Genomic DNA, 14,188 nt, shown 5'->3' with positions numbered 1-14,188 from the left:
AAAAGTTTTCTGTTTTACTCCTAGTGGAGAGGGGATCTGATGCAGACAGATACCAAACTGCCTTTGTCCATTTCTTTGTATATATGAATTTCTAGTTCTACAGTCTATGCAGGCTGCTTTATTTATATTCAACTACAAGTGTAGGGCGGGGGGGGGCATAGATAGCCACCAAAGTAACGTGGTCCATTTAATTTCACTTTCTAGCTCCACAGTCTGTGCAGCCTGCTTTTTTTTATCTTCAGAGTATTTATATTTACAAGCCTTGCAATCTAAATTAACTAGAGGTAGTGACGTGGTAGAACTCCAAAAGGCAGTTTGGAAGCCCCTGTACAAACTGGCTCTATTTTACCTGAGTTGTCCCCCCTCCAGTGTGTACTCGGAAAGAGTTTTTAGTGCAGTGGGGAACCTGGTCAGTGAGCGGCGAAGGAGGTTGCTTCCTCACAACGTTGAAAAAATGATGTTTATAAAAATGAATAATCAATTCCTCAATGAAGTACAGCACTGCCCTCCAGATAGTACAGAGGGACCTATGGTTGTGGAGTCCAGCGGGGATGAATTGATAATGTGTGAGGAGGAGGAAGTACACACTGTAGGTGGAGAGGAATCAGAGGTTGAGGATGAGGACGACATCTTTCCTCAGTAGAGCCTGTTTAGTTTGTACAGGGAGAGATGAATTGTTATTTTGGTGTGGGGGCCCAAACAAACCAATCATTTCAGCCACAGTTGTTTGGTAGGCCCTGTCGCTGAAATGATTGGTTTGTTAAAGTGTACATGTCCTATTTCAACAACATGTGGGTGGGAGGGCCCAAGGACAATTCCATTTTGCAACTATTTTTTGGGCATTATGTGACCATTCAACAGTCGTTTGCCATGTTCAAAAAGTAAAAGAAAATGCCAACAAATTCAATAAATTAAATCAAAAGTTAAATGCCCTGTCATTATTTAAAACAAGAGGTTTTGACGTGCTAGAATTAGTGTAGTGTTAAGATGTTATAAACACTACACTTGGAACTTGGAGGAGGTATTGTGGCCCCGGTATCAAATTGGGTACCGGGGCCACCCCACTACGCAGTCCAGATACTTGTTTGGTGGAATTCAGACCAGTTGAGGGTGTATTTATTTTATTGTGGCCCCAGTATAAAATTGGGTACCGGGGCCACCCCACTACGCAGTCCAGATACTTGTTTGGTGGAATTCAGACCAGTTGAGGGTTTTATTATTATATTGTGGGGACCACTCTATACCACACTACCACTCTATACCACTCTATTTAATACTTTAATTCTATTTAATACTTTAATTCTATTACTAATTGCCATAAAGAGGAACTGCCGCTTCTATTTAATACTTTAATTCTATTAGTAGTTACCATAAAGAGGAACAAAATAAACAAATTTTACCAAAAGTATAATATGACTTACAAACACTACACTTGAAAGATGGTGCCTTTAAATGAAAAAGTCAGTCTTCATTGCACGACTATGTGCAACAGGGACAGTTTTTTGGTTTACAAAGTCAACCAATAACACTTCGACCCTGTCTGTCTTTAACATACTTGATGGGATCTCAATGACGAATGGTTGGAGGAGGTATTGTGGCCCCGGTACCAAATTGGGTACCGGGGCCACTCCACTATGCAGTCCAGATAGAGGTGTATCAGATATTAAACAACGTTGACTGTTGCTGCAAAATTTTTAAATAATATTGTGGGGAACACTACACTACGCAGTCCATAAACTTTTTGGGTGGAATTCAGACCCGTGTAGGGTTTTTTAATAATATTGTGGTGACCCACTCCTCTACGCAGTCCAGGTACATTATTAGTGCGAATCATACAAGTTCAGGGTTTTTAATTTATATTGTGGTGACCCACTCCTCTACGCAGTCCAGGTACATTATTGGTGCGAATCATACAAGTTCAGGGTTTTTAATTTATATTGTGGTGACCCACTCCTCTACGCAGTCCAGGTACATTTATTGGTGCGATTAAGACCAGTTGATGGTTTTCTTATTATATTGTGGGGACCACTCCACTACGCAGTCCAGAAAGATACCTCGATGCAACGTTTTGGACTAATAACTATATTGTGAGGTGTTCAGAATACACAGTAAATTTGTGGAAATGCTTGTTATTGAATGTTATTGAGGTCAATAATAGCGTAGGAGTGAAAATAAGCCCAAAAACTTGATTTTTGTAACTTTTTATGCTTTTTTCAAAAAAAATCCAAAACCTTAAATCCGAACCAAAACCTTTCGGCAGGTGTTTTGCGAAACAAATCCGAACCCAAAACATCGAGAAAATCCGGATCAAAAACACAAAACACGAGACCTCAAAAGTCGCCGGTGCACATCCCTAATTAAAACATGTGCAACACCAATGACTTCACAGTCACAACCTCATCCAAATGGCGAAAATGCATAAGATTGAAAAAAAGGAAGATATTTTGGTATGCGTATAAAAGATGTAATAAAAGCACTCACATGAGGTATTGAAAAACACACTGGATACAGCTCAACGCGTTTCGTCTTGCACCACTCAAGACTTCATCAGGAGCATAAGATATACATGTACACCGTATTGAGGCTAATTATAACACAGCCACGCTAATTAGCACATGCGCGGTGACCGCCACTCTTCGCGCATGCGCAAACCATAGAAAATAGCTTTATTGCTAAAGATGTAAAAGACAAACATGCAAACCTGGAAGTGATCTACTGAATAGATAAATGATCAATTGAATAGATAAATAAATAAATAGGGAAGGTCCCCCAAAGTTACATAAAAACCTTTTCTAATATTATTTCATCTTACGTTATCTAGCGTTGTTTATAACGGAGCCATACTAAGTTGATATAACGGAGCCATACTAAGTTTATGTATTAAACACATAATGGAGAGTCACTCTGTTTTAATACTCTGTTTTAGCATTTTAATACCTTCTTTATTAAAATAAACAAAACAGCCTATAAAAATAAATAAAACAATAGCAGCAAAGAAAAGTAAACCCAACTTCTTGGGCACTTAGAGTACACTGACTAGCTACAGGGGTTGCAGAGGGGAGGAGCCTGTCAGCAGCCACAAATTAACCAGTTAAGTGCCAACTCCACACTCTCTAGCTACAACTCCATGGTAGCAGTGTCCCACAGAAAGGATAGGAGAAATTACTTTACCCCAGTCCTCAGCAGTCCAATCCCTGTACCTTTTGCAGAATATCAGTCTGTCCCTGATGTTTTTCCTGTAGAGAAGTGACTTCTTTGCTGGCCTTCTTGACACAAGGCATCCTCCAAAAGTCTTCGCCTCACTGTGCGTGCAGATGCACTCACACCTGCCTGCTGCCATTCCTGAGCAAGCTCTGCAGTGGTGGTGCCCCGATCCCACAGCTGAATCAACTTTAGGAGGTGGTCCTCTCACTTGCTGGATGTTCTTGGGCTCTCTGAGTCTTTCTTCACAACTATTGAACCTCTCTCCTTGAAGTTCTTGATGATCCGATAAATGGTTGATTTAGGTGCAATCTTACTAGCAGCAATATCCTTGCCTATGAAGCCCTTTTTGCGCAAAGCAATGATGACTGCATGTGTTTCCTTGCTGGTAACCATGGTTAACAGAGGAAGAACAATGATTTCAAGCACCACCCTCCTTTTAAAGCTTCCAGTCTGTTGTTCTAACTTATTCAGCATGACAGTGATCTCCAGCCTTGTCCTCGTCAACACTCTCACCTGTGTTAACGAGAGAATCACGGACCTGATGTCAGCTGGTTCTTTTGTGGCAATTCTGAAATGCAGTGGAAATGTTGTTTATGGGATAAAGTTCATTGTCACGGCAAAGAGGGACTTTGCAATCAATTGCAATTCATCTGATCACTTTTCATGACATTCTGGAGTATATGCAAATTCACATCATAAAAACTGAGGCAGCAGACTTTGTGAAAAATAATATTTGTGTAATTCTTAAAACTTTTGGCCATGACTATACTTTTCTGTCCTACCTCCACTCCCTGGTGGGAAAAGAAAGACACTGATGGCTGCTGAGATTTAGAGCTCTAGTGTCAAATCTCTGTTCATATTATGTGTATGAAGCAATTAAATAATGCAAAAATTATTTTGGAGAAAACTATTTCATAATTGTTTTCCCTGAAGCATATTGTGTAAGCTACTATATGTTAAAAATGTCATTGTAATGTAAGGTATTAGTATCCATACAAAGAGGGGCAATGTTCATGTATGGGTTTCACTTCACTATTTGTGTTTTCATTTACTACTTGTAAAACATGAGATGTACTTTTAAATCCAAGGTTGAATTGATCACAAATTTTGGCAGTAGAATACAAGCTCTGAATCAAATATCTTTCCTTTCAGTTGTTAACAGTTGCTACTGCTTATTACAATATAACATTGGCATATATAGTGGTATTGTAATGGCCATGTTATTTAATACATGTAAAATATTTCCTATTAAGTATATATCTATAAATAAATGTGATATATATATATATATATATAGCAAAAGTGAAACTACAGCAATCTCTTTATATAATTTGTGCATTTATTAGTGTAAAATTATGGTTACTACAAATTAAACAATATTGGTGTTCTAGATTCATCATCAAAATGGTATTTTGTAATGCGAGCCACAAGTACTGAATTACAGTTTATAACATTTTTTCTTTATATGAGCTTGTAAAAGACACAAAATGGATAATGAATGCATTTTTTTTCCAGTAAACCCATGTTTGGTAAATTAAAGGTTACATTTTTTTTCTGAAATGTGTTTTTTTGAACAGATCATCACAATGCCTCATGATCCCTCCACATTTCTGTCATGTGGTGAAGATGGCACTGTACGGTGGTTTGATATCCGTGTGAAGACAAGCTGTACAAAAGAAGACTGCAAAGAAGTAGGTTCACTAACTATAGGGTACTAAATATTTATTGCATGGTACATTTTAGAATATTAAATGGTATGCTAAAACATATCATTTTAATAACATGGTTGTACTGGCTAGGGTACTGTTCGTTGGAGTTTGAGGGCAAAATAAAATGTCCAAATATGTGCATTTTGTTAAATTTATACTTCATTGCATGTAGAGCTGCTTGTTCACATCAGTAATCTCCACTAGATTAATGAACTTCATATTTCTGAAAAAGCTGCACGGGTTGTTAAAAGAGACAGTAAAAATCTCAACCAGCCAGGGACAGCCAAGGACAGGGTGACGAGTTGGTTAAAAGTAACAAAATGGAAAACATTATTGTTTTATTTCTGTTGAGGGCAGGCTGTATTAAAAATAAAGATCTGTTTTATTTCATATTACGGTTCTTATAGAATGACATCACTCAGTGGACACATACACAATTGTTAAGTGCGTATTGTCGCTAACCAATAACGATTGTCGAACCTCGATTTGTGTTTCCAAAGCTCAAAGATTTATTCTCAAAAAGTAGCAGAATAATTCAAGCGAAATAATAATAAGTACAGCCGTTACTTATCGCAGGCGCTCTGGATCCAGTGTGCAGTCATTCAATCCTGAAGTCTGGGGACAAGATGTCTGAACACTAGATGTGAAGCTGCTGCTTATATGCACACAGAAATACAGTAATACAATGAAGATGGTATAGCTTGCTTCTATTGGTCCAGGTTTCAGGAAGGTCCAAGGGGTTGTCAATCATTGGCTAGTTCATCCTAAAGAATCCAAAGGAGGGGGTCATCTCTCCAGGGGGTATGCTCTGCTCTTCCCGCTAAGATTCCTTAGTCTTAAGTAGTTCATAATTCCCTATCATTCATAACTTGTGTATGCACTCTGCGATTCCTTCGCAGAGTGAACCAAACAGTAGCAAATGTTAAGAGGTTTATTATGATACCACACATGATATGATTCCTTCAACCTGTTCCATATATATTAACTAATGTGCATATAACTTATATTATAACACATAAATACTACTATATTTCGACATAACTGACTATGTGTTGCAACTACCATTAATGTGTACTATTTTACAAGTATGCGTGTTTGTGCGAATGTATGGTAAAAGACCAAATACTGGTGCTTCCACGTGTTGTAGCTGCGTACGCCCTTCCACGCCGTAGCGTGCCCTTGTACGCCGTAGCGTACCGTACGCATCTTTTCAGACAAAGACAACCAAGTTTGCTCGATTTTAATTGAAATGACTTTATCCAATTTGCTGACTTCGACAGCTCCACCCTTTGATAGTGAAATAAACTATCACCCAATCACCGTTTCAAGTTCAGGATTATACAATACTTCTTCACAGACCATGATCTCGGTATCTGGTACCACCCTTTCAGTCTCTTTCTCAATGTTACTCCTAGGAGACCATTTTCCACATTTTAACACAGTAGGAACACATTTGACACATAAACCAATTGCTAAGATGACACCCAGTATAAGGAGAAGGAGCTTACCTACACTAGCAACCATTTCCTGTACCCACTCCCCCAGACCGGAGAACCATTTCACAGGGTTCAACCACGAGAACCAACCTGCCACCTTTTCCCCGACCTCATATAACGAAGAATTATGGTTCTTTCGAAATTCCCATTTTAGTTGCAAAATTTCATCCATCTTCCGGTCTATAACCTCTTTAGGGTCATCCGTATTATTGGTGATGTACGTGCAACATTTGACACCGAACTGGGTGGCCAGTGTCACACAGTACCCACCAGTAATAGAGGTGAGATAATTTAGTACCAGTCTATGTTGCACCAACTCCTTCTTGTACGCTTGTAGCTCCCTTCCAGTAAACCTGAAAGCGTCATCATACATCTCGGTGATATTATCTATTCGCCACTCCAGGACGTGGATCCGGCCTTCTTCCTTCTGCTACTGCCGCCTCCTCCTGCTCTGATCCCGACGGCGCTGCCACTTCAGGACGTGGACTCGGCCTTCTTCCTCCTGTCTCCTGCTCCGATGTCCTGCTGCCTCCTGCCACTGCTTCTCATCGACCAAGCTCCTGATGCTGCCTTCCGCTTTCTGCACCTCCCCCGCCCAGCCGGAATCAGTCACGACAGGCTGCGGCTTGGGCCTGCTGCCCTCCACTCCCTGGCCCTGTGTCTCTCTCTGATGCCGCTGCCAGTCCCCACGGATGCTCAGTGAACCCCCTCCGTCTCTCCTACTGCCCCATTCCTCTCTCTGGTCCTCATTGAACTCTCTCCCACCAACCCAGGACTCTTCCTGTTCCCCTGGACACTCTCCTGGACCTACTTGCATCCGTCGCTTCTTCTGCCCCATTCCTTGGACCCACCGAAACCTTCCCTCTGGACTTGCCGGTGCTCCTGCTCACCACCCTGAAGGCACAGCTCCTGTGGACTCTCTTGTTCTGGACTACCCACGATCACACACCACCTACATCTAGTGTTCCCTGTCCTCCCTGCCTGGTATTGTTCCCTCAGCATTGCTAATTTGCTCTTTTTTTTGCTCTTTTTGCACCTCCCACTGTCTTTGCCTGGTATTTTACTCTGTCCTTATTTCTTTAATGTTACCTAATTGTTTTGCCTTGTAATTACATAGTTGATGAGGTTGAAAAAATACACCAGTCCATCAAGTTCAACCTATTTTGGATCTCCTGCGATCCTGCGCTTATATTTGAAATTAATCCAGAGTAGGCAACCGTCCATCTGTTTCAATTTTGAAAATCCCACCAGACTCAATATTGCAATCCAATTTTTACCCTATATCCACTACTATCCTTTATTTTAAATTAACGGTCGTATCCCTGGATACACCTTTCCGCTAAAAATTTGTCTAACCCTTTCTTAAACATATCTATTGAATCTGCCATCACAACCTTCCCTGGCAATGAATTCCATATCTTGACTGCCCTTACTGTAAAGAACCCCTTCCTTTGCTGGTTGTGAAATTTCCTCTCCTCTAACCTTAGGGGATGACCACGTGTCCTGTGTATGGTCCTTGGGGTAAAAAGTTTCCTTGAAAGCTCTCTGTATTGACCCCTAATGTATTTGTACATAGTAATCATATCTCCCCTTAGACGCCTCTTTTCTAAAGTAAACATGCCTAAACTGGCTAACCTTTCCTCATAACTTAATGACTCCATACCCTTTATCAATTTTGTCGCCCTTCTCTGAACCCTTTCTAGTTCCAAATTATCTTTTTTATAGAGTGGTGTCCAGAACTGTACTGCATATTCAAGATGAGGTCTTACCAACGATTTATACAGTGGCAAAATTACACTGTCTTCCCTTGCATCTATGCCCCTTTTTATGCATGCCAATACTTTGTTTGCCCTTGCAGCTGCTGCTTGACATTGAGCACTATTGCTAAGTCTACTGTCTACGAGCACTCCCAAATCCTTTTCCATTATAGATTCTCCCAAATTAATTCCATTTAATTTATAGATTGCGTTCTTGTTTTTGATCCCTAAATGCATAACCTTACATTTATCTGTGTTAAACCTCATATTCCATTTAGCCGCCCAATCCTCCAGTTTATTTAAGTCCCTCTGTAGAGAAGCTACATCTTGCTCTGATTTTATTACCTTACAGAGTTTTGTGTCATCTGCAAAAATAGAAACTTTACTCTCTAAACCATCACCAAGGTCATTAATAAATATATTAAAAAGGAGTGGTCCCAGCACGGAACCTTGAGGTACTCCACTTAAGACCTTTGACCAATTAGAAAATGTTCCATTTATCACAACTCTCTGTTCACTATTCTCTAACCAGTTTTCGATCCAAGTACAAATTTTGATTTCTAGACCCAGTTCCCTTATTTTGTAAGCCAACCTCTTGTGTGGCACTGTATCAAAGGCCTTTGCAAAATCTAAGTAGACCACATCTACTGTCCTGCCCTGGTCTAAGTTCCCACTAACTTCCTCGTAGAAACTTATTAGATTAGTTTGACATGACCTATCCCTCACAAATCCATGTTGATTCCCACTAATAATTTTATTGCGTACCAAGTAATCCTGAATTCTGTCCCTTAAAATACCTTCCAGTAGTTTCTCCACTATTGATGTCGGGCTTACAGGTCTATAATTCTCTGGTTGTGATCTCGTCCCCTTTTTAAACAACGGCACCACATCTGCTATTCGCCAATCCCTTGGTACTGAGCCTGATGAGATTGAATCTCTGAAAATTAAGAATAGCGGTCTAGCTATTTCCGAGTTTAACTCCATAAGGACCCTTGGGTGTATGCCATCTGGACCTGGAGCTTTATTTATCTTAATATTCTTCAGTCGCCTTTGGACTTCTTCCTCTGACAACCAAGTATTAATTAATGGCATGGTTTCATTTCCATTTTTATGTATTACTACTGCCATTTGTTCCTCTCTGGTAAATACTGAAGAAAAGAACGTATTTAATATCTCTGCTTTTTCCTTAGTATCATTTATCAATTCACCCATCTCACTTCTTAGGGGTCCTATATTATCTTTTTTAATCCTTTTGCCATTTATATACTTAAAAAACTTTTTGGGGTTTGTCTTACTTTCTTTTGCAACGTGCCTTTCATTTTCTAATTTAGCCAATCTAATTTCCTTTTTGCATGTTTTATTACATTCCTTGTACCTATGGAAGGACTCCTCTGACCCTTCAGACTTAAACAATTTAAATGCACGCTTCTTCCTTTGCATTTCTTCCCTTACCTTTTTATTTAGCCACATTGGTTTAGACTTAATTCTTTTACATTTATTTCCCATAGGAATGAACTTATACGTGTATGTTTCCAACAACATTTTTAAGACAGCCCACATTTCTTCCGTATTTTTTCCTTCAAAGGCTTTGTCCCAGTCTATGCTCTTTATAGACTCCTTTAGCATATTAAAATTTGCCTTTTTAAAGTTTAAAGTCCTAGTTGATCCCTTATACTGTTGTTTCTGGAAACTAATTTCAAATGAGACCATATTATGATCACTGTTTCCCAAGTGCTCCTTTACTTGAATATTTGATATTACGTCTACATTGTTTGTTATTACTAGGTCCAGTATAGTCCGGTTCCTAGTTGGTTCCTCAACTAAATGGGACATGTAATGGTCTTTTAGCGTGCTCAGAAACCTATTTCCCCTAGCTGTACCGCAGGTCTCAGTACTCTAATCAATGTCCGGATAATTAAAATCCCCCATAATTAAAATTTGACCTAGTTGTTTAGCCTTTTCAATTTGCTGTAGAAGTTGGGCTTCCTCAATCGTACTAATATCTGGCGGTTTATATCATATCCCTATCAGAAACTTCTCTGAACTTTTTCCTCCGCTGGATATTTCCACCCACAATGCCTCTATATTATCACCAATATTCTCGTACATAACTTCCTGAATACTTGGTTTTAATTCTGGCTTAATATAAAGACATACTCCTCTTACCCTTTTATTTACCCTATCCCTCCTGAAGAGAGAATAGCCTTCCAAGTTGACTGCCCAGTCATGTGTATCATCCCACCAGGTCTCAGTAATACCTATAATATCATACTGCTCATTCATTGCTACTAGTTCTAACTCCCCCATTTTACCTGTCAGGCTTCTTGCATTTGCAAGCATACACTTAAGTCTATTGCCTCCCTTAGGTATTTCTTTTTGCTTTAAAAACGGCCGCTCCTTATCGGCTATGCTTCCCTTTCCCCCCTCTCCACCCCCTTTACTCTTGTTAAATTCCTCCTTACTACTCTTAATGTCTATCCCATAAATACTTGCTTGCCCCTCCCCCCGGAGCCTAGTTTAAAATCTCCAACCTTCTAACCATCCTCTCCCCTAGCACTGCAGCCCCCTCCTCATTCAGGTGCAATCCATCACGACAATAAAGATGGCAACTGACCGAGAAATCAACCCAGTTCTCTAAGAATCCAAAACCCTCCTTCCTACACCAATCTTTTAGCCACGCATTAACCTCCCTAATCTCCCGCTGCCTCCCTGGACTAGCGCGTGGCACAGGTAGTATTTCCGAAAATACTACCTTGGATGTCCTTGCCTTAAGTTTGCGACCTATGTCCCTGAAATCATTCTTTAGGACACCCCTTCTTCCTCTAACTCGGTCATTGGTGCCAACATGCACCAAAACCGCTGGGTCATTCCCAGCCCCTCCCAACAATCTGTCCACCCGATCCGCAATATGCCGAGCCCGAGCACCCGGGAGACAACACACTGTTCGGCATGCACGGTCCCGGTAACAGATTGCCCTATCTACCTTCCTAATAATTGAATCCCCTACCACCACAATCTGCCTGGGTCCCTGAGTAACTTTGGTCCCCTCTGTGCTGGAGAGACCATTCCCCTGGTTGCTAGAGGAAGCAGTGTCATCCAACTCTACCAATTCTGAACTGCCTTCCACAGTATCTTCATCCAATCTGGCAAATCTGCTGGGATTGCCTAGCTCAGAACTGGCCTTCCTCTTCCTCCCTCTGCTACCCCTAGTAACTGTTACCCAGCTGCCTACCTGTGCATCCTCCTCTGTCTCTGCTCCACCCTGCTCAGATAACGCATCAACGGTGAGCTGTAAACTCTGCTCCAGGTTGGCAATGTCTCTCAATGTTGCAATGGTCTACTTTAGATCAGTTACCTGGGCTTCCAAAGAGACCAATTGCTCACATTTCTCACAGAGGTATAAACCTTGGAACACTTGCTCCAAGTGTGCATACATATGACAAGATATGCATTGAGTGAGATCATCAAGCCTGCTACTACTCATCTTACTATGGCTAACCTAACTTCTTATAGCCTACAGTGAACTTTAGTACTAGCCTTTCCTAGCCACTTACCAGATTAAACCCCTTCCTGGATTCATCTCCTTACTGGAACCAACTCCACACTTTAAACATAAACAGCACTTGAAATCAAAAAAGCAGTGAAATCACAAGCTCAATGAAATCGCTTGCTACCTCCTGTTAAATAGAGCTTGCACTAACCAGCTGTATCAACTATGCAATTGAACCACACCCACTAGCTCTAACAGAGAGAAGGGAAAAAAAAAAACACTTAATAAACACACAGAAAAACGAATCCCGTTCAATAAACACACAAAATAATTCCCCAAACTATATCACTCTCTCAGCACAGCACAGCAATCCTTACTGGAACCAACTCTACACTTTAAACAAAAACAGCACTTGAAATCAAAAAAGCAGTGAAATCTCTCTTTACTTTTATTACTTTTGCTCTTATTATTACCAGTCTATTACTTTTATTACTTTTATTTTTATCACTTTTATTCATTTTATTACCAGCATATTGCATTATTGTTTTGCACCATTGTTTGCCTATTGTGGTCCACACCTCTGCAGATACTTCACTTTGTCCTATTTCTTCATTGTTACCTAATTGTTTCGCCTGAAATTCTATTTTCTTTATTTTTATTACTTTTGTTCTTCTTATTAACAGACTATTTCTTTTACTTTTATCACTTTTATTTTTTTTATTACCTGCCTACTGCACTATTGTTTAGCTTTATTGTTTGCCATTGTTGTCCACACCTCTGCTGGTATTTTACTTTTTCTTTGGCTCTATTTCTTTGTTGCTACCTACTATTGTCCTTTCTGACTCCTCCCCTGCCTCTTCCACCTTGGCTCTCTCACCCCTCCTCCACCCTTATCTCCTCTCTAGCACCATGCCTCCACGCTCCTGCCCTATTCCCATCCTCTCCCCTAGCCCCCGCCCCTACATTAACGCTCCCCCTCGCTCCACCAACCCCGCCACTCTCCTCCACATCACTCCCCTTCCCTCCCTCCCCTTCTGCTGTGCCCTCTGGAACTCCAGATCTCTACGCAACAAACTGCCGGCTATCCATGACCTCTTCATCTCCAACTCTCTTAACCTCCTTGCTATCACCGAAACCTGGCTCTCCTCTGCTGACACTGCTTCCCCCGCCGCTCTCTCCCATGGTGGTCTCACCTTCACCCACTCCACCAGACCGGATGACCGTCCAGGTGGGGGAGTGGGACTCCTCCTATCCCCCAATTGCACTTTTCGGGTCATTCCCTCCGAACCGTCCCTCTCCTTGTCCTCCTTCGAAGTCCATTCCATCCGCCTCTTCTCCCCCATTCACCTTCGTGTCTCAGTCCTATACCGCCCCCCCGGCCCCTCTTCCCTCTTTCTCGACAACTTCGCATCCTGGCTTCCCCACTACCTGTCCTCTGATCTCCCCTCTATCATACTTGGCGACTTTAACTTCCCTATTGATCTCCCCTCTGGCCCTGCCTCCATCAAACTTCTTGCCCTTTCCTCCTCCCTTGGCCTCACTCAGTGGACCTCCTCCCCCACCCACTGCCTTGGTCACTCCCTTGATCTTGTCTTCTCTCATCGGTGTGATCTCTCCGACTTCTCCAACTCTCCCTTCCCTCTCTGTGACCACCATCTACTCTCCTTCAATCTTTCCTCTTCCCCTGTGCCACCCCTCCCTAAATCTACCCTCACTAGGCGCAATCTTGACGCTATTGACTCTACTTCCTTTTCCTCCACTCTTGAAACCCTACTCTCCCCTCTTCCCTCCCTGGTCTGCCCTGACCAAGCCACCTCTCTCTATAACCACTCTCTCACCACTGCCTTGGATGCCGTCGCCCCTGCCACCTCAGTCTGCCGCCGCCGCTTAATTCCCCAACCCTAGCACTCCACTTTCACCCGCTTCCTCCAGAAGTGCACTCGTGCTGCTGAACGCCTCTGGAGGAAATCTCGCTCCCTGGCTGACTTCCTTCACTTCAAGTTTATTCTCTCCTCCTACTGCTCCGCCCTCTCCCTTGTTAAACAATCCTTCTTTAAGTCCCTCATTTCTTCTCAGTCCTCTAATCCCCGCCGCCTCTTTGCCACGTTCAACTCTCTCCTTGTCCCTCCGCCTCCTCCCATCCCACTCTCCCTCTCTGCTACTGATTTTGCATCCTTTTTCTCCTCTAAAATTTAAGCCATCAGACTTGATATCTCCTCCTCCCTTCCCTCTCCTGCTTCTCTCTTCACTCCTCCCTCTTCGCGCATCCCACCCTGGTGCTCCTTCCGCCCTACTACGGGCGATGAAATCTACTCCCTCATTCTTTCCTCTCCCCCGTCCACCTGCCACCTGGATCCCATCCCCTCTCACCTTCTCCGCTCCCTCTCCCCCACTGTCTGTGCTTACTTAGCTCACCTCTTCAACCTGTCTCTCTCCGCTGGCACTGTCCCCTCCTCCTTCAAACATGCCCTTATCACTCCTATTCTAAAAAAACCCAATCTTGATCCCACCTCACTCGCCAACTACCGTCCC

The 14,188-nt window shown here is 42.0% G+C and overlaps 1 protein-coding gene across 7 annotated transcripts in view; it reads left to right on the top strand.

Moving 5' to 3' along the window:
- Nucleotides 1–14,188, top strand: part of DCAF6 (DDB1 and CUL4 associated factor 6) — a 291,082-nt gene that overhangs the window by 77,955 nt on the left and 198,939 nt on the right. For all 7 annotated transcript variants that reach the window (XM_075195604.1, XM_075195606.1, XM_075195607.1 and 4 more), the window contains exon 6: nt 4,782–4,895. In XM_075195604.1, coding sequence (XP_075051705.1) covers nt 4,782–4,895 — 114 coding nt within the window. The remainder of the gene's footprint in view (nt 1–4,781; nt 4,896–14,188) is intronic.

The sequence above is a fragment of the Mixophyes fleayi genome, chromosome 2 (assembly GCF_038048845.1).
Source record: "Mixophyes fleayi isolate aMixFle1 chromosome 2, aMixFle1.hap1, whole genome shotgun sequence".
Taxonomy (NCBI): Eukaryota; Metazoa; Chordata; class Amphibia; order Anura; family Limnodynastidae; genus Mixophyes; species Mixophyes fleayi.
This window is presented reverse-complemented; position numbering and strand designations above follow the sequence as displayed.